The sequence below is a fragment of the Pleurodeles waltl genome, chromosome 4_2 (genome assembly GCF_031143425.1).
Source record: "Pleurodeles waltl isolate 20211129_DDA chromosome 4_2, aPleWal1.hap1.20221129, whole genome shotgun sequence".
NCBI lineage: Eukaryota > Metazoa > Chordata > Amphibia > Caudata > Salamandridae > Pleurodeles > Pleurodeles waltl.
Window position 1 is genome coordinate 738627417 of NC_090443.1, and position 19631 is coordinate 738647047.

Here is a 19631-nt window from a genome sequence, read left to right on the forward strand (position 1 = left end):
TTTTTGAGCATTTGATAAAGTGACATAATAGAAACTGAATTTTTACGATGGAGAATGTTTGGTAAACTATAAAAATCTCCAAAAACCTTTTTTCAACGTGCAGTGTCCGACAACCTACGTCGTATAGCCTCCACAACTAACACTGCCTTGCTAACATTGGGTTAACCCATTTCAACTTTATTTTTGTTTAATTAAATGTGCCTTTCTATCTCCGATTTTGCAGTTTTCCTAACTTGAAGTACATACTCAAAACATTAGTTACAAAATTAAGCCTAAGTCCTGCTGTGATCTTAAACAATATTTCCCCATTAAAAGTTTCTGTGAACTCTGTGGTCAGAATTGTGGTGGTTGTTTACATAAATTATTTTGAAATGGTTGTCATGGTATGACATTTCCTTAACCCCTAGGCACTATGTAATGACCCAACCTTAAAACGTGGCATTTTTCTTCTTGTTGGAATTTGTCATGTGTTCGTGTTTTTCTGTGAACTGAAATACAAGAAAGCTGTGGTTTAGATCTAGTTAAATTACATTTTTTGTCTACAGAAAACTTTATCTGTACCGGATTAATTGGATCACTGATAAGTTAGCTCTTGGACCACACATGGGAGTGATCTGTGTCTGGAGCTACTAAACCTGCCCTGCGTTCTTGCAGAAAGGGTACCCCACCCCCAGGTTAAATTACATTTTTTGTCTAGAGAACTTTATCTGTACCTGATTATTTTGATCACTCACTGATAATTTAGCTCTTGGACCACATATGGGAGTGATCTATCTGTGTTTGGAGCTAATAAACCTGCCCTGCTTTCTTGCAGGAAGGACCCCCCCACACACACACACACACACCTTGAATTTCACTTGAGAACTTCAACATCATATAGGAGCTTGGAAGCATATTTTATTCTGCTGTAAATCTAACTTTAGATGCTAATGGGGGTAATTAGCTCTTGGCAAAAGTTGTCTACTAAAATTGCTTTTCCTTAAAGGGATTATATTTCAAAACACTTGCTCCTATAACTGCCCAGATTGTGTTTATTATTGGCCTGTTGCAAGGACAGTGTTCGGCTAAGCCCAAGAATCGACATTATCTACCGATGTTTAGCTTAGCTCTTTGACTTACAAGAATACTTGTTGTTTGGCTACTTTTACTTTTGAGATGTTATGCTGTAAACAAATTAGTTTTCCTAATCACTGATACAGTTATGCAGGAAACAACCTTTTGTTTTGTATTGATTTAAAAGAATAGAAACCACCTAACCAAAATTAATTTGTGCACTCATTAAGTGTATCCATGTTCTTTACCTACTTCACTGGATATATCCACAGTTAATTTAAAGATTGAATCACTTATGTACAGTTGCCTAAACTTTACACAGCGCACTTCAAAGCATAAGCTTCACTGGGAGGCCCTGGGTCTTTACTATTAAAGTTAAAATAATGGCATTTAACTTGAATTTATATTTCCACCATTTTGCTTTACTTCAGTTGTTAGAAAGGCGCTTCTTTAATCTAAATTTTTGTAGCATTTACAGTCTTAATGCCATTAGATTGCACAAAGTTTTAATTTGTTTGCATGTGGTTTAATATATATAGGTTGCGTGGTCCGACTTTCTCGCTACTTGAAGTTCGGGGTCTTACATTTGCACAGCATAAAACCACATACAATTTTGTACAATACTGAAATTCCAGACATTCATTTCATTAGGTTCTGATGTATCTGCAAGCTTCATCCAATAATCTTTCTCTTTGTAAGGAACTTGTGAGCCAGTTCTGAGGGCTCATGTATAGTTTCCAACACTTGGACTCTTAGTTGTGATGTTTAACTATGATCAAATGTTTAACCAATGATGACGTGCTCCCTCCCCCTTATTTTAACTGCCCTTTCATGCCAACATAGTAAAAACCAACTGATCATTTTAATTCCATAGAGCCCCTGCTCTTGCATGTTACACTAGTAAAGATTGCTTTACAACATTTTGTAAGGGTGCTATTCTCTACTCTTAGAGCAAAGTTACAATTTGGAATGTTTACAACTGGAACTATTGCTAGGACCTGTACTCCTGGGTTGCTTTAATAATTTCTTTCTATGCTTTTGAGTTTTTAAATGCCACCATTAGTGCTTACTTGAAAAGCATTTTTTAGAGCATCATGTTTAAGTGGCGTTTACGTTTTTTTGTTTTAGCATTAAAAAGGTTTTCTTTAGGAATTGCTTTATTTATACTATAACACGTTGGCTCTTCAACTTAAAGGCCTTCAACTGTTTTATCCAGAACACTCTGATAACCCTTCTATTTTAAGTCTTTCTTGTTTTGTGTCTGTCTTTTTTTGTGCTTTAGTTTATACTTTAAATGCTTTCTCATTGGGAATTCACTGTTTCCTTAATAGTTGAGAGCCTGGTAGACTTTATTTTTTCTGTGGAAATGTGTAGGCAGTAACATTGTTTTGTCAGTCTGTTTCATATGCATGTTTCCCTTTGATCACTTATCCTCATTACTCGTACATCCAGACACAACATTCTTCTATGTTTTGGGTGAAGGGAAATCTGGACTGTATTCAGTTATCTTCTGTAGTGATGTTTGTGTACCAAACTACATCAAAATGACATCTTTTAATTGTCCATGAAATGCACTGTCCCCACTCATGATGTATGCTGTACATATGTTTATGGGGCAGCGTTGAATCCCACTGAAACTCCTGTTAGTTTTAGGCAGTACTTATCCTGCCATTGAACGTTGTTCTGTTAGGACAATTTGTAAAATCTTAACATCAAAACAACTGTTTCGCATCATTGAAATTTAATAGGCATGTTCTATGTGTTTTTACAAAACAGTCATTACATACAGAGTGCATGGATTGGTTTTGATGACCTTCATTTTCTTTCTTTTTTTCCCCTCTCGAGAATGGAGTTTAAAGTGCCAATTTTCCTATTTGATCCACAATTGGTTTGTTCCATGCTGAGTACCAGAAAAAAAAGTTCCTTGGTTTTCACTATTTAGACATTAAATACTAAGCAATTTTAGGACATAGATTTCAATTTAATTGGTACATCTGTAAGACCGATCTGCTTTTCTAGAGTTCAAGTGTAATTTAGATCATTTGGCATGGGTACGTAACCTTAGTGCTGGGCTGTTTGTGTGTGACCCATGACATACTAACTTAAAATCCTTTGACATGGAAACGCTTATGATGTGGTATCAGAAGAGAAGTAAAAAGCAGTGTAGAAAACCTTTTCATCAGTGGAACAACTTCACTCCAAACCAGTACTCGGGGATATTGAATTCTTGTAGCCTGATGCCCCAGACACTTTGGGGTCAAGTACAACAGGTTTTTGTGTTTATTTTGTCCTTGGGGTAAATAATTCCAACCTGCTGCAGCACAAACCCTTTGGCTGACAATTTACAGTAATACCTGGATCAGTGAGGGGCATTGTCTGCTGTTAAGGTAATAGTGTTCATATGTCAATGTTGTTCAAACTTGTATTTATGGCTTATTAATGCAAAGCCTCTACTACTAGGATGAGTGCTCTAAGGAAATGTAAGCTTTGACTGCACAACAGTGGTTCTAGTATAAAAATGTGTACTCACAAAGTTTCACAATGAGGCAACCTATAATGCTCCCAAAATGCTCTTCGATTAGATGTAAATATTTGCAGAAGCTTAAAAGCAAGATTGATGAATATTTGATTTCAAAATAAATTGCTCAGAAGCCAATGCAACTAGAAAAAAAGGTTTTGCCATATTTCTGTGAAATGTTAGGTACCATTTCTTTGAAGCATCCTTTAGTAAAGTGTGTTGATGCATGCTAGTATTTCCCCCCCCAAAAATCATAATGGAAAACCATTGTAGCCAGTTTCAGGAATATAATTGAAAACATGAAAATAACCATTGACGAAGTCTGACTTTGGTGGTCAGACGTTTGGGTTTTATTAATGCGTGTCATGTTTTGACATGACCTTTATAACACTTCATTGTTGTGGGAGGTACTTGGGCTCTTGCCATTATAACAAAAATTGGCAAAATTAAAACATTTTTTCATTTAAAAAAACACACATTGTGACAGTTCCTGGTACTGAACAAAACTGAGTGCCGAAATGCTGCTTGTGAAATAGTTCTAGTGAAGCCAGCCTACAGCTAGAGATCCAATTTTAATCAAAAACAAAAAATCTTGGTTAAATCCAAACCTAATTAAATGCCCAATTCTTAAATAGTCACAAAGGTGCATCTATGGTATATGCCCTTGCATTAGTGCAGATTTACGGCTTTCCTGAATTTAGAACAATTTATGGAAGTTGGCCAGGAAATCGTAATCCTAGAAGCTACTTATGAAGTCCATTTTAGCATGAGCAAAGTATGAACCTTCACATAATGAGGAAGGCTAATATCGGAGTTTTTATAGAATGAGATTGCTGCCATAATTTGTCACCTGACTTTATGGCACTAAAGGGACAAGTGTATTTTGTTACAGGACAAGTAGATTTAAGAAGCATCCTGTACCATGGACAAGTAGGAATGTTATTAAATTCCACACCCTGATAGCATTCTTCTCTGGTGCTTAGTAGTAGCACTTGCTATCCTACCAGTTTGTGGCTCCTGTATAGTGTTAGATGCCTAAAAAATAAAATTGGTGGCATTGGTGAAAAAAGTTTGTCGTTAACTTCTAGTGCAGTGGGTTGTCTTTGCTGGGCATATTACGTTTTGAAGGTCATTAGATTAGATTTCAAGGTTGTGCACATTAATGTTTTGTTCAGTTTTCTAAAATGGATATACCTTATGTACACTAGATTATAAACCCCTTTGAATATGATAGGGCCCCTAGGTGTTGGCATGGGGTGCTCTTTTTAAAAAAAAATATATAACAAAATAAAGTTCACTCCACAGACCGTGTAAATGCTATTTCTTGTTAAGATATATCTATCTTATAATACCTTAAGCGCAGAGAACTTGACCTTTGCACCCTCTAAAGAGATTCCGTTTTCATGCCCCCACCTGTGGTTGCAATGGAACAGCATCCCTTAAAGCAGAGGTTTTTTTTGTGTTTTTTTTGTCGTCAGTCTTGCAGCAGGCTATCCACACTGCCTGTCACAATAATTGAAAACAGTCAGACCCTAAAGGCTTTGTGCTTTCTGTTAAATTGTTTTTAGAACACATCTTGATCCTTAGGGTACCATTAGAAAGAGGAAACTTTCATCTCTGTGTGGATTCCTGCTTGAGGATATCCATAAGAGTACAGTTATGAGGAGGAATACACTCAACTGGATCACCAGAGAAGATGATTGAGGGTAGTGGCCTCCTAGCATGGACTAATATTGGGTTTACCCAGTCCATGGTGTTTTAATGAACTTTCTGTTCCTCAATACATCTACTGGGGGAGGGATGGGGAATGGGGGAGTCGAACACTTGATGCCCTGGGGTTGCAGTCCAATGCTAGGCCATGCACATAATTTCTTTTCTTAATGCCCTTATTGGCTGACTTAACTTTGAGCTTGCCTGGGCATTTCCTGTTCTGGCCAATGGCCAGCACACTTTTGTGTGTACCATCTTAATCAAGATATGTTCACATTTGCTGTGTGGGAACTTCAGTCGATTCCCATAGATTCTGTGACTTTGCCTCACAGAAACGTAAGAATCTTGTGACTGCACCCAGGCATTGACTTCTGCCAGGTACTCTTTATTTTTGAAATTGTGAATCATGAAGGCCATGCCACCTTGGACTTGTATGAGTGTCTTCGGAAATGTCTGTGGTTGGTAGGTATCTAATGGGTGCAGACTGGGCTCTGTGCCCAAATACTAGAGCTAGCCGTATCACAACAATAACTGAAATTTGAAGATAATATTTAGTTTCTGCCAGGAAAACTATGCCATGCCTGTCCTCTGTTGGTACTGCGTGATATAGGCTTCAGTAGAGGCCCTATAAGCGGTGCATGGTAGGCTTTGAATGAATCCAGTTTACCATAATTGTCTGTAGACAGGTCCTTTACAAACATTTGTCAGCTTTGTGATTGCATCTTTGCTTTTACCTCTGTGCAGTTGCTAGGGCGGCGTTTGCTCAGTCTCCTGCCCTCTCCTTTTTGCCAGTCAAAAGCATGTTTACCCAGGTAAACTGTCTGCCATTTTGCTAAATTGAGCCGGCCGTACATTAATTTCATCTAGGCACCCTCTTTGGCCTCTTATTCCTCTGTGCAAGATATAATCTTTGATTCATTTCAGTTGGGTCTATGTAGGAAATCTGCCTTTTCTGCACGTTTACTCCGTTTGCTGGAACCGATGCGTGCTGGCTTTAGAACTCTGTGCACCGTACCCCCTGCTGACAGTAGTAATGTGCGACATTTTGTTACTGGTTGAATAGGCATACTCCTAATCAGTAAATTTAAGTTGCCTAGAAGTCCCTTGTACAGTGAGCTTCAAACGTTTTAATGCCATGCATATATATATATATATATATATATATATATATATATATATATATATATATATATATATATATATATATTTTATTTTTATTTGCCCCCCTCGGAATTTTTCACAATTATTCTATTAAATTGGCAATGTTAAAATACCTCTAGATTTGAACATTGCAGTTAAGTTTTGTAAAACATGTTCGTGATTACCCATTATAGAGCGGTTTACTACCGCTCATCTTTTTCAGTTTAAAACAAAGCTCTATTAGAAGCATAATGCTTGTCTTGGCCGGAGCCTGTCTCCTCCTCTCCCACCCCCATTTTGAAGACCCCTGCCCATGGTACAAAATGCTCCCTGGGTCTGCAAGTTAACAGTAGGAGCTGTAGAAATGTAATTTTAGCATGTTACAGGGACTAGCACCCAAAAGCTTCCTATGCTGGCTGTGGCAGGCTTAGCTGTCCTATATAGAACAGATTTTAAAAAAAATCCGTAATACTGTACCTCTGGGATGGTACCATCTATACAAATAATGAAACCACTATTTCTATTAGTTACTAAAGCTTAATTCTGTGGTGGCTGGATTATTAATGTAAATGAAACAACCTTTAGAAAGTGTATCCTTTTCATGCTTGAAGTTCCTGAAGACTAATTTACATTGACCAAGGAGAAGCTAGAGAACCAGTCATTAGCCTTGGATAGGTGTGATATGCCTCCTTGGAGCAAACAATATGCTGACCTGACTGGGAAAAGATGACTTCAATGAATTTGCAGGGTGGGGGTATCTGTGTGTGTGTGTTTTTTTTTTTTTTTTTTTTTTTTGACCCTCCAGTGCAAGTCCTGCTGAACAAGTCTGTTGGGCTTAGGCTGCCAACACAGGAAGGACTCTGCTTTTGTCCTACCAGACTTATTTCTCTGAGTTTGTGGGTACAGTGGCTGCCTCAAACTGGAGTTTTTAGTGTTAGATGTGGGAGGACACTAGAATTACCATAACGCAATCCCCACACATCCTCAGCCCAAGTTAAATGTTGCCATATTAAAAATACCCAGTGTAGGTAGTGTTGGACCCAGGAATTTTTACCCTATGGTTTAGGGCATGCCCACAAGTCACTGCCACCCACTAGCTAGTGCCTGGCACAAATGTAGGCCCTCTCGACGCCAACCTCAACACTGGTGTACCTGACTAAGAAAAGCAGACTGACCCTGCTGTCTGTGACCTGAGAGGATCCCTGAAGGACTGCCTCCTCCCTCTTATCCACAGGACAAAGAAGCAGGCTCCAATGCTCATATCATCGATCTCCTGTTAAAGCTAGTCAGATAGTAAAATCTTTGACCAGAACAAACCTGCTTGGTGTATCCAACCTTCGCTCCATCGTGGTCGGTTTCAAATGGCACCCAAGGCCCGGTCTGCTGGGAACTTTTAGCGATCATTGGTACTTTATACGTCTTGCACTTATCCTAATTAAAACTTTAATAATTCATATCTCTGGTCCCAGATAATTTTTTCTTTCGATTTGGTGTCAATTTGTTAATTACATTTTACTGTATTTTTCTAATTGTTTGGGATTTATTTGTGGTGTTTCTAGTTTGTGTTTTGGTACTGCATAAATACTTTACACATAGCCCGAATTTGAGCTGTCTGCTCTGTCATAGCTGCTAGGACATACACTGAAGCCTTGTTGGATGTGGCTAGTGAGATCTTACTGCCATCTAACTAATTTAGTAACTTCACTCGGGCTATTCAAGATGGACAGGACATAGCTAAATATCTTGAGCGCCTGTCTGCACACGATGGACTGTGGGTTGCAGCTAGGCACCATTGTTGCCAGTCATCATGCCTGCATGTGAGTCACAGCATATCACGATGACCAGCAGGCATCCCTTGTGGTTATGCCTTAAGACAGTTTGAAGCTTTTGGGTGAAAAGACTGACTCGGCTGGAGCACTTTAAAGGACACTGCCTGTTTAGGTTTGATTTCTCTGGTGTAGAGGGTATTCAGTTTTGCCTATTGTCTGAGGCAGCCCTTGCAAACCATACTGCTACTATATACAGCTGTCCTTCTCTCCTGGCACAGCTGCAGCCAAGAACTTTAATTATCCTTCCAGTGGCTGTCCTTTTTTTTGGGGGGGGGGGGGGATCCAGCTGTCATGCTATACTATGCAACTAGTGGCTGCTGGAGGTCGGTGAGCAGGCAGATGTCATCCCCTTACTTTCTGATACTTCTCATGTTCTTACCTGTCTCCATGCAGACTTGGGCAGGTTGAACCTCCTGTGCCAGATGGATGTGTAATTTATGCTGGGGAAAGGTGCACAGTTTCCTGGGGGTGTTGCTCCAGGTTTTTTTTTTTTTTTTTTTTTTTTTGGGTCGCCACAAAGGGAGGGCTCCGACTTGCATGTTCTCGTCCTGCAGGAGCACAGATCCTTCCTTCCTTCTGTTGGTAATGGGGTTGGAACATTTCCAGTTCTGTCCTTCAAGTGGTTACACAGGAGATGTGGTGGTTGCAGTCCATCTTCTTAGGTAGGGGATACATGGATTCCTACAATTTGACGACTTCTGAAGGCAGGTTTGCCACAATCGGTTGTCAACAACCAGCAGACAACTATCGGTCACTCGTGTATCCTCACTGGGGATTTCCAGCAACAAGGCAGAATCCTCCGTGCAGCCTGAGAGGATTCCTTTTATAAAATACCCTGGACACAATGGCTTGCAAAGCATTTCTGACCCCGCAGGGAGTCTGAAGCGTTCATGATATAAACCTGATGTTTTGGTTTTTCCTGCTGGATTTCGGCAGAAATTGAGGTTTCTTGGCCTTTTGCGTTCTGCTGTTTTCCTGGCCTGGTGGCTGTGGAACCTGCAGTGGGATCAACTCTGATGCTGCCTTTCGGACAACTTATTTTGGAGGAACCCGCTCGGGGCCTCCTGTGCTTGCAATCAGGCAGCAATGTGAACTGCAGCAGATCCCCAGAGCTTGCTATAGTAGTGGATGTATCATTTCTGGGTTTGGGGGAGGTGGGGTGTCTGGGGGAATGTGGAGATCAAGGGCCTTTGGTCTTTGGCAGAGAATAGGCATCACATCAACCTGCAGGTGCTCGCAACCTTCAGTTGGCTGAGAAGAACTTACTCATGTCTGGCAAGACTGTTCATGTCCTGACGGACAACACAAGTGCTCTGTGGTATTGCAGCAAGTATGGTGGTGTGGGATTGAAGTCCTTGTTCCAGGAGGAACTGTGGCTCTTGACGTCATTGATCTCAATGCTTTTATTGAATGGTCTCCTCTGCCCCTTTTTCCTTTCCTGCTCTTCCAAGACAACTCCGCCGCCCCCCCCCCCCACACATTCTCACACACACACACACACTTCCCAGGGAAGGTGGGATGTCCATGTGAACAGAACATGTACAGCAAGATGTAGTGATCTGTTAAACTTTTAAGTAAACCGATTCCCTTGTCTCAGATTTGTGTTGTCTGACTAACTTTTGAGATGGCTACTCAGAGCTGTAGTGTGTTTTGTATATTAGTTTTATATCAGTTGATTCAACGGGCGAGCATGCAGATAATGGTAGGATCTTATTTGAGTGCTCAGACCTCACAAACTAACAAGAGCTCGTGAGGTTTGAAGTAAAGTAAGGTGGGAATCTGGATTAAATTATACATGGGTGCCTTAGGTATTCCATTCTTATTGGACACTATAAATGCAGTCTATCAACGCTACCGTTTTGTGTTGGAGTTGAAGCACTCTTACCTAGGGGTGCATTCTAAGCACTCTGCAAAATAAATTACTTTTGATTGGGCACAGTAATAACCCTACGTGTGTGTGTATATAGGACGATTTGGCAAACCCTACCACTGTCCATCAAGAGACAGTCTGCTTAAGTAAAAATTGTTGTTCTTTGCTACTGTCACCACTTATTCCAGGGATACAGGTGTATAGGTCTCAAATGCACATTTAGGGACCAGAGTAGCCCACTGTATCGGCTGCTATGTTGAACAGTGAGCGAGATGATGCTTGAAATGTGACATGGTCGGAGTGCTGGACAAGCAGTGCTTTTTGTGTTCACAGTTGCATTCTCTAGTAGACTGGTTCCTAAACCAATCTGGAATCTACTGAATACTTACCAGACATAGTAAATAATTTCCTCTGGGTTAGTCCATACTGGCGGTCTTACAGATATTCAAATCTTCTTCCCTACCTCTGACCACCTGCTCCTTGGTGATTAGTACCACAACAATTGACTGCATAGTGTAAAGGATATTATTTTTATTGAAAGTTTAAAATTAGTACTTGCATTTTAACACTGGTAATAGACGTTCCCCAACAGTGCACATGTCGTAAAGTTATTTTTGTCCTGTGTGTACAATTCTTTGCTATAGTTTGCTTCTTTATTGCTTGTGCTAACTTGTTTTCTTGTGGCTGACTATAAATATGTGGGAATATTGGAGCCACAGTACTGAGCATCGTATATTTGCATTATCAGTAGTGGTTTGGAATATAATGGTGAATACACTCTCATCGCAGTTGGGGAGGAAACAGTGGATTCATGGTTGGAGATATTTAGGTGTTTAGCAGAGTGGTAGCGCTGCTGCATTTAGTGAGGAGATACTGTTAGATCGCCCTGTGACATACATTAGGAGGCAGACGCTAATTGAAATGAGGTTAGAGTGGTTTTGTGAGAACTTGCCCGAATCGCAGAATGCTGAAAAGGGCTTTAGAGACTGGTCGATCCTGTGGAGTTTATATGGATTCCACTAGTCCTATTGGATTCCTTTTTGACATCTGTTTTCTCCTAGTCCCTGCTTTCTCCCAGCATTGCTTTGCCACATCCAGAAGGCTGACGTAAAAGCTTCTCCTATGGAAAGACAATCTTGGTGGAAACGCAGGTTCTATTGGCTATTGCACAGCAGATGGAAACAGAAGCTTCACGGAAACAAGTATGCCAGACACATGCTTGAAAAGGAGGGAAATGATCCTTGTGGTTCAAAATAGCTTAAATTGCCTGTTTCACAATTTGTCTTGGAGTCCTAGATTGCACTTATGGTTCTGATTTTTAGTCCTTTGTTCCTGGAAGACTCTGCCAAAGAAGCAGTTTCATCTTCAGTAGGTTACAAAGCTTGCTGTGATGTAAAATATCTGATCCTGTTTTTCAGATTCTCCATAAATTTGGCTTGGACAAAGTCTATGAAGGCCAAGTGGAAGTGACTGGTGATGAATACAACGTGGAAAGCATAGACGGCCAACCTGGTGCTTTTACTTGCTACCTGGATGCTGGCCTTGCCAGAACCACCACTGGAAACAAAGTTTTTGGAGCCCTCAAGGGAGCCGTAGATGGTGGACTGTCTATTCCCCATAGGTAATCATATACCATCTTGCACAAAGTATAAACATGACAGGCCTCCAGTATATATTTTTTCTGCACCAGCCATCATGACACGTTTGGAAATAGTTTGTACTAACCCATGTCGTACATGCGTTGTAGATAGATGGGGCTTCATTTGTCCTTGTTTTAGATCTTGATGATGAAGCTCGGTGTCTGGTTTATTTTGCACTAGTTTAATGTCAGAGGTTGAATTCCTTCCGGTTAATGGTACACCTTTTGAAAAGCTTGACTTGTGGGCAAGAAACCCATTGAACTTGCAGGATTGTCTGTTTTGACCTAAAGAGCAAAATGGGTGTTACATGTACAAGTACTCGAGCACCCTGATGTGTTGCCTTTCCTTGTTTTGTCCTCCTTTTAAATAACGTGCTTTTTTTTTTTTCTTCTTCTCCTTTCCCCCTTTCCATGACTACTTGAGGATTTGTGTTGGTGGCAAAATTAATGGAGAAGTTGGGTTGCATGCACCTGCTCTGTAGGATTTTACTTTTGTACTAGGAATACGGGGATGGGTAGCTATCATCAGAAGCACTCCCTACACATTCTTTAAACACTACGTCCATGCTTAAATAACCACATGTGATCTGGGAATTTAAAGTGAAAATATAGTGCATAAAAAAACCTGTACTGTTGGCTTACAGCATTAATTTGTTGAAGTTATGTGTGCAATATGAATTTTTGAACAGTTTCAAAATGAATAAATGCAGTGACCCAATTGGTTTAACAGTAAGTTCATTTAATTTTGGGTCCTATTCTTGGAGATGTACAAGGTTTACAAGTCTCAGTTGCTAGTCCTAGTGACCGATCTAGTGAAAAGTATTTATTTGCACACTCTGTGAATTTATAAACTATCACATTTATTAGTCTTTGAGCACCGGCTCAAGTGTCCTTTCTCCTGTAGTCAATTGTATGTACTCGAGGCAGAACGGCACCCTGAATACGACTGCATTTAAGCTGGGCAGAGCAGATGTCCCTACTCCACAAAGTTCGGCTGAAATAGAGGCTGGGGTAAATGCTGGTGTAGGGTAATTGTATGGGCGATATATGGGATTATAATATGGTTCATGAAGACCGGTTTATGTATAAAATCTTTAAACAATTGAAAACCTGAAATGTAACGGAGTTAAGTAATTCGTTAATCCATTGACTATAGTGTACACACATGTTCAGTCTTTTAATCCCGGTCTTATTTTGAGGCTATTGATAAGAGTGAACCCTGGCAGCTTAATCAAGGGCAATTCTTTTAAAGCACTGGTTGACAAGTGCTTGAATTGATTTGATTATGCTTTGTCCTTTTATAGTATTGTAGACCTAGAAGGCACAGGTGTGTTTTTGTGTTTCTCTTTTTTTTTTTTAACTGTTTTGAAATTTGCCTGTGCCAGGAATTTGAGAACAAACCACTTCCTGTTTAGAAGGATTGAGGTGCTTCCTGCTACATAATTAAAACTCTCTTCCTCTTGTCTGCCTAATGGAAACCTGTCTGAATTCATTCAGAGTCCAGCTCCAGACAGCAACCAGAATTTCAGAGACCAGAGAGGGGGCAAGGTTAATCGAGCAATAAATAGTTATATTTGGGTCTACCGACCTCGCCAAATTATTTCCAAATTTGGTCTGGGCCCATTTGTGAAATTGAAACTTTGAACTCTACGTTGGCGAAGCCTGTCCTTGAGTAAGATGAAAGCTATAAGTATCTCTTGTGGCAGATGGGACTCTCCTTTCTGAATGCTAATAGGACATAACCTTGGGCATTGTCAACAATTTCCTTTTAAATGTTTATTCTGATGACGCTTTAGGGTGTCTTGGGTGCTGGTCCATTTAGTAATTTTGATGTTTTTGAGTGTATGGAGGCTTGTGGTGACTTGTTAGATAAACTCCTGACGCCTATCCACCCCTCCTTTTGTTACTCGATTTACCCATTTGTCTGAACCTGAATACTTGCAGAATGCAGTTTCAGTGCAGTCTGAGGCGCTCCCGCTGTTAGTGTTGAACTGTCGCTGCTGCATAATGATTCCTGACTGAGCCAACTGCAGTTGATCTTTCGCCTGTTTGTGATGTTAGTTTCAAGACTGGACTGATCAGCAGCTCTGTTGTGACATACTTTGGTTTGGTACTGAAACACTTTTTTTTTTTTTTTTTACATTTTATTTTCAGCACAAAGCGGTTCCCTGGTTACGACTCCGAAAGCAAAGAGTTTAATGCTGAAGTCCACCGCAAGCACATCCTGGGACAAAATGTAGCAGACTACATCCGCTATTTGATGGAGGAAGATGAGGATGCATATAAAAAACAGTTCTCGCAGTACATAAAGAACAATGTTGCACCTGACCAGGTTTTTACTTTAATTTTTTTGTCCCCCCCCCCCCCCTCTTTGATTCTGTTAGTTGCATGGTAACAACTTTGAGTGCGTCTGACTCATGAGGAAAAAGTAATAAAAAATTGGAAACTCATTGCAACAGCCACATAGTCACTAGTAAAACCATATGGGTGCAGCAATATGAAAAAAGTGTTGATGGGGTTTGAGCCATCTAACCTAATACAAATGTCCAATCAGATACTGTTGTTGTCCTATTGTAGCTGCTGTTGGTGGCCGTTTAGTTCACTAGGGCTTGAAGTTTACCATAGTGAATGAATGACCTGTGAATTCGCAAGGCTGTTGTGTTTAATGCACTGCTTGGTTCTCTGCGCCTCTTGCTGTACCTCCTTATGTAGGACTATTCAGCTTTTGAGTGTTGGTTTGGTAAGACATGTTGAAGTGTGGAGAAATGAGCATCTACGAGAGGCTTGGGAAACTTCTAATTTGTGGCGTTACTAGCCTCTTGCTCTGTATTGCAACCTTTTTGAGTCCAGTTCTTCTGTTAGTTATTGGCTCTAATACAAACGTTTGGTCTTATAGTTTAGCATTGGATTAGTCGGTTAAAGTCTTTGCCATAGGGAATGTGAAAAGGCTGAATAAAACAATGTATTGCTGATGTGAGTTAAGCAATTTGTCAAGTATTGGGTGTGTGGAAAGTCTTTTTGTCCTAACTGCATGTTCATTAATACCATACGAAAATTTTAATTGTTCATTCGGGGATTTCCTTCCTTTTCTTCACTCTGAATCATGTGTTCAATGGCATTTGTAGCTGCAGATACACGCATGCTGTGCATATCTCACCATCTAGTGTTGGGCTCGGATGTTACAAGTTCTTTTTCTTCGAAAAAGTCTTTTTTTTTTTTTTTTTTTTTTTTTTGTCACAGGATCGAGTGACTCCTCCTCTCGGTGATGGTATGCATGAGCATTGACTCCTTTGTTAGATAGTTTTCTTTCTGCCATCTGTTTCGGACGTGTGACCTCTTGCTCCTGGACTTTTGATTCATAAACTCTATATTCTCAAACTTCTCGTACCGTCGGTATTGTTTCGAACACGGTTTCTTCTGCACTCTATCCAATAGTACCGTCAGGATCAAGGAAATGCCCTTTCGGGCACTCACGCCGTCCTTGGGCTTGTTCGGGCCTACTGCATCATAGCCTGATGGATCAGACTCCATTCAGATTCTGTCCTCCGTGCCATGCTAAATTTCCTTACAGTGACCAGCACTTGCTCTGTAATCTCTGCCTTTCTCTGGAACATCGTGAGGAAAGCTGTGAGGCGTGTCTTTTCGATCGAAGAAAACACTACGCGATCTAAGGGCACGAAGACTGGAGATGGCGTCCAAGCACACAGTCCACCACCAACACCCTCGCAGAGGAACCAGCACAAACGGCAGTTTGGAACCCAGATTCCGACTCTGAATAAGGTTCAGACAGCAACAGACAGCCAATAGCAGCGGCGCTGTATGTGAGTACACCTGCCCCAATACCCACTTATTAAAAAATCAGGCAAGGCCTTGGGTGCATCACTGCTGTCAAGCCATGGTTCCACCCAAAAAAGACTAATCGGCGACCGACAATTGAGTTCGGTGCCAAAAAAGGCCAAACCACTACATCACCAGGCTATGCGTGTTTCGGTGTCTGGGTCGAGCTGAAAAATTCAAACCTCAACCTCTAAACTGAGCTGACGCCCACAACAGTGGATCCGAAAACAGTATGCTCTGCTTCGGAGCCGAAACCACAACCAACAGCTTTGGAACTGAAACACCTCAGTTTGACTTTGAAGCCGAAAACATCATCCTATACAGAGGAAACAGGACTCTTGGCTCGAGTGAAGCAGGTGCCCAAAACATTCAATGAACGTTCCTCTAAGGGCACAAAACATACCTCTGACCATCAAATGGAGAAATCTGACATTCAACCTATTTTAGAGGTTATGGACAGCAAGCAGAGAAGAATACAAATCCAGAAAGAGACTAGAAAAATTACTTCTCTACCTCCACAGATTTAAAAAAAAAAAAAAAAAAAAAAATAGCTTTTCAAGAGACTCTTGACTATATAGTGCCCCACCACCAGCAAAAAATTTCAAGCAGAAGGAAAAGCCGAAACCTCTTCAGCTTTCTCCTCCACATTCACTGCAGCTTTCTTTTTCACCACAACCTATCACTCCACCACCATCACACTCTCATACTTATTCACAAGGAGTCATTGTAGACCCATGGGACATGTACGACTCCGATCCTATACTATCTAATGATCCAGATCTCTACCCTACTAAACCATCCCCACCAGAGGATAGTACTGTTTATAACCAAGTCATATCTAGGGCAGCTGCATACCATGGGGGTGCAAATGCATGCAGAACCTTTAGAAGAGTGTTTTCTTGTTAATATATTATCCTCAACTCCTAAGCAATACCAGGGTTTACCAATGCTTCCTGGTATGTTTAGGCATGTAGAGGAAATATTTCAAGAACCAGTTAAAGCTAGGGTTCTAACGTCGATGATTGACCAATATAAGCCTGCACCAACAGATCCAATTTACATCAGACAATTGCCACCAGGTTCTGTTGTGGTCAGTGCAACCAGGAAGCTTGCAAATAGTCAGTCTTCGGGGGAATAATCCACCCCTGACAAAGCAGGAAATTTGACGCTGCAGGCAAAAGGGTGGCAACACAAGCAGCCAACCAATGGCATATTGCCAATTCCCAGGCCCTGTTGGCAAGATACGACAGGGCACATTGGGATGAGATGCAAGAATTATTTCAATAACTACCCAAAGAACACAAAGAGCGGGCGCAGCAAATTGCTGAAGAGGGTCAGGCCATAACAAATCAGATTAGGTCTGATCTAGATGCAGCTAGAGGAATTAGTACCAACATCACAATTGGAGGACATGCATGGTTGGGGGGGCCTCGGGTTTTAAACCTGAAATACAACAGGCGGTCCTTTTATTATGCAGTTTTAATAAACAGCAGCTTTTCGGACCAGGGGTGGACACAACCGTTGGAAAAACTCAGGAAAGACTGAGACGGCCAAAGCCATGGGAGCCCTTTTATACCTCATTATTTTGGGGTTCCTTTCAGAAACTGCAATTTAGGGGAGGCTTAAAACCCAGACTGCAGAGGCTTCCACCTCCCATCCAAAACAAGGACCGCAATACTACTCAAGAGGGTCAGTTAGAGGCTCTTACAGAGGACAACCTATTTGGGGCAGAGGAAAATTAGCAGCCTCAAAGGGTGCTTCCACACCCAGTAAACAATGACTTCCCAAACATCCCACAATCCTATATCTCTCCTGTGGGAGGAAGACTGCAACAATTCCATTCTTGCTGGCAAAAAATCACCACAGATCAATGGGTACTCAGTTATCCGTAATGGTTATTGCCTAGAGCTCATCTCCCCTCCACCAAATATTCCCCCTTGTTCTCAGACTCTCTCCAGAACACACTATTCTACTAAAACAAGAGGTACAATCTGTTACTCAAAGGGGCAATAGAAATGGTTCCCATCTCACAGCAAGGGATGCAAGTATACTCACTATGCTTCCTTATACCAAAGAAGGATGGTACTCTCGGACCCATTCTAGATCTCAAACCTCTAAATCTATATACCCTGTCTTAACACTTTCACATGAACACTCTACAGAACGTCATTCCCCTGCTGCAAAAACAAGATTACATGACTGCATTAGATCTAAAGGATGCTTATTTCCACATTCCCATACATCCTGCTCACCGCAAGTATTTGAGGTTAGTAATATCAGGCAACCACTACCAATTCAAAGTACTACCCTTTGGAGTAACAGCAGCACCAAGAGTGTTCACAATGTCTAGTTTTAGTAGCTGCATACCTCAGACACCACATACATGTCTTTACCTTAACTAGACAATTGGTTAATAAAATCCAGCACCCAACAACACACCATACACAAGATACCTTTGGGCCCATTGAATTTTTTTCCTCCAAAAACAAATTCCCGCACTTCAGCTGGAGAGTGTTGGTGTGAGCTAAGAATTGGGGGGGGGAGACCACCACCACCACCTCTGGTTTTATTTACATAAAAAAGGGGGGGGGGCACACAGGGGGACCATCTCCTGAGGCTCAAGACCCCGGGCCCACCACTTCCCCAAACTACCTTAGTAATATGCAGCGGTCTTACTGCCTTTTAACAGGATGATGGACAGCTTAAAGGGGTCTCCGGTGCGAATCTTGCTGATTTTTGGTGGCACGTTCCTGAGGGATATGAAGACCTCTCCAGAAAACAAAAAGCATGTAGATAAGAGGGAGGACCATGATTTTGTGGAGACGCAAGTCTTTCTACTCTTGTTGGCCTCTATAGGAGGATTAATGTTATCTCTGAATTTTGGAGAAAGAAGCATAAATCACAGTTGCATTGCCAAATGCACACAATGTCGCTGGAGATATTTCCTTAGGGTCCAAATACGCAGCTGTAGTGTAGAATACGTACTGACCATTTACCCGAGGAGGCAGAAAGAACTCTTCTTGAGTAGATGTTTTGTGCAAAACTGCAGGCTCTTGTGGGATAAAAGGGGAGATGAAGTTCCTTTGTGGCAGTCACCCACACAACTACTGACACTCACTCAGACTCCTGCACTCACAGACCCTCACGCACCCATTCACAAACCCACTCAGACCTGTTGACACAGAAAAATCCTAGCTATTATTTTAGACTGAATAGTGGATTTCACACACCCACACCCACAGACACAGACACTAGGTCGATGAACTGAATTTGTTTTGAGGGGATGTAATTTGAAATAAGTCAATAACAGTTAACCTCAATAACCACACCAGTTTATTAAGAAGTTACCAATTTTATTTCCCTATATTAACAACGCTAAAGTCACGGAAATAATTCTCAAACACAAATGATACATGTAGAGAAACAACAAAGGCTGATTCATACGCCGTATATATCAGAGCTTAATAAACGCAAATAGACCAATTATCTCAATGGTTATATCACAAAACCATAGCAGTAGAATGAGCAAGAGAAATTGAGTACATCTGAATGATGATAAACCAAAAACCTCAAAAACAATTCATGAACATGTGAGAAACGCCTCCCTCACTAACCACTAGTTAATATTGACATGTTGGGCTTCATGTAAAAAGTTTTAGTATCACAAATTTAGAAAACATTTGGCTAAGGTTCTATCAAAATACATAAGTAAGCAGCAGTATATAAACCCTTGCAGCTGGTACCTGAAAAACAGAAGACCAATAACAATCCACATTACATACTTTACCCAATGCTACAGAAGTCGGCAACAACGTCTACTTCGTCAGTGGGACAACATCAGGCATCAATATCAGGGTAAAACCCGATTAAGGACAGAGGTAATGGTTTAGAATTTGGACTATAATCTACACTAAACCATTTAAGCATTAAGCGTCTCATGAAACAATAGAATCACTTCAAGAAATGAACTGAACTCAGAGGAATAAATGAGCAAAATGCCCCCTGAACAATGGTGACTGAACATTAAATTAAACT

At 40.9% G+C, this 19631-nt stretch overlaps 1 protein-coding gene across 1 annotated transcript in view; it reads left to right on the forward strand.

Moving 5' to 3' along the window:
- The window catches only part of RPL5 (ribosomal protein L5), a 35568-nt gene that overhangs the window by 5174 nt on the left and 10763 nt on the right, over positions 1-19631 (forward strand). The window contains exons 5-6 of the mRNA XM_069232362.1: positions 11539-11741; positions 13914-14091. Of these exons, the coding sequence (XP_069088463.1) occupies positions 11539-11741; positions 13914-14091 (381 nt within the window). The remainder of the gene's footprint in view (positions 1-11538; positions 11742-13913; positions 14092-19631) is intronic.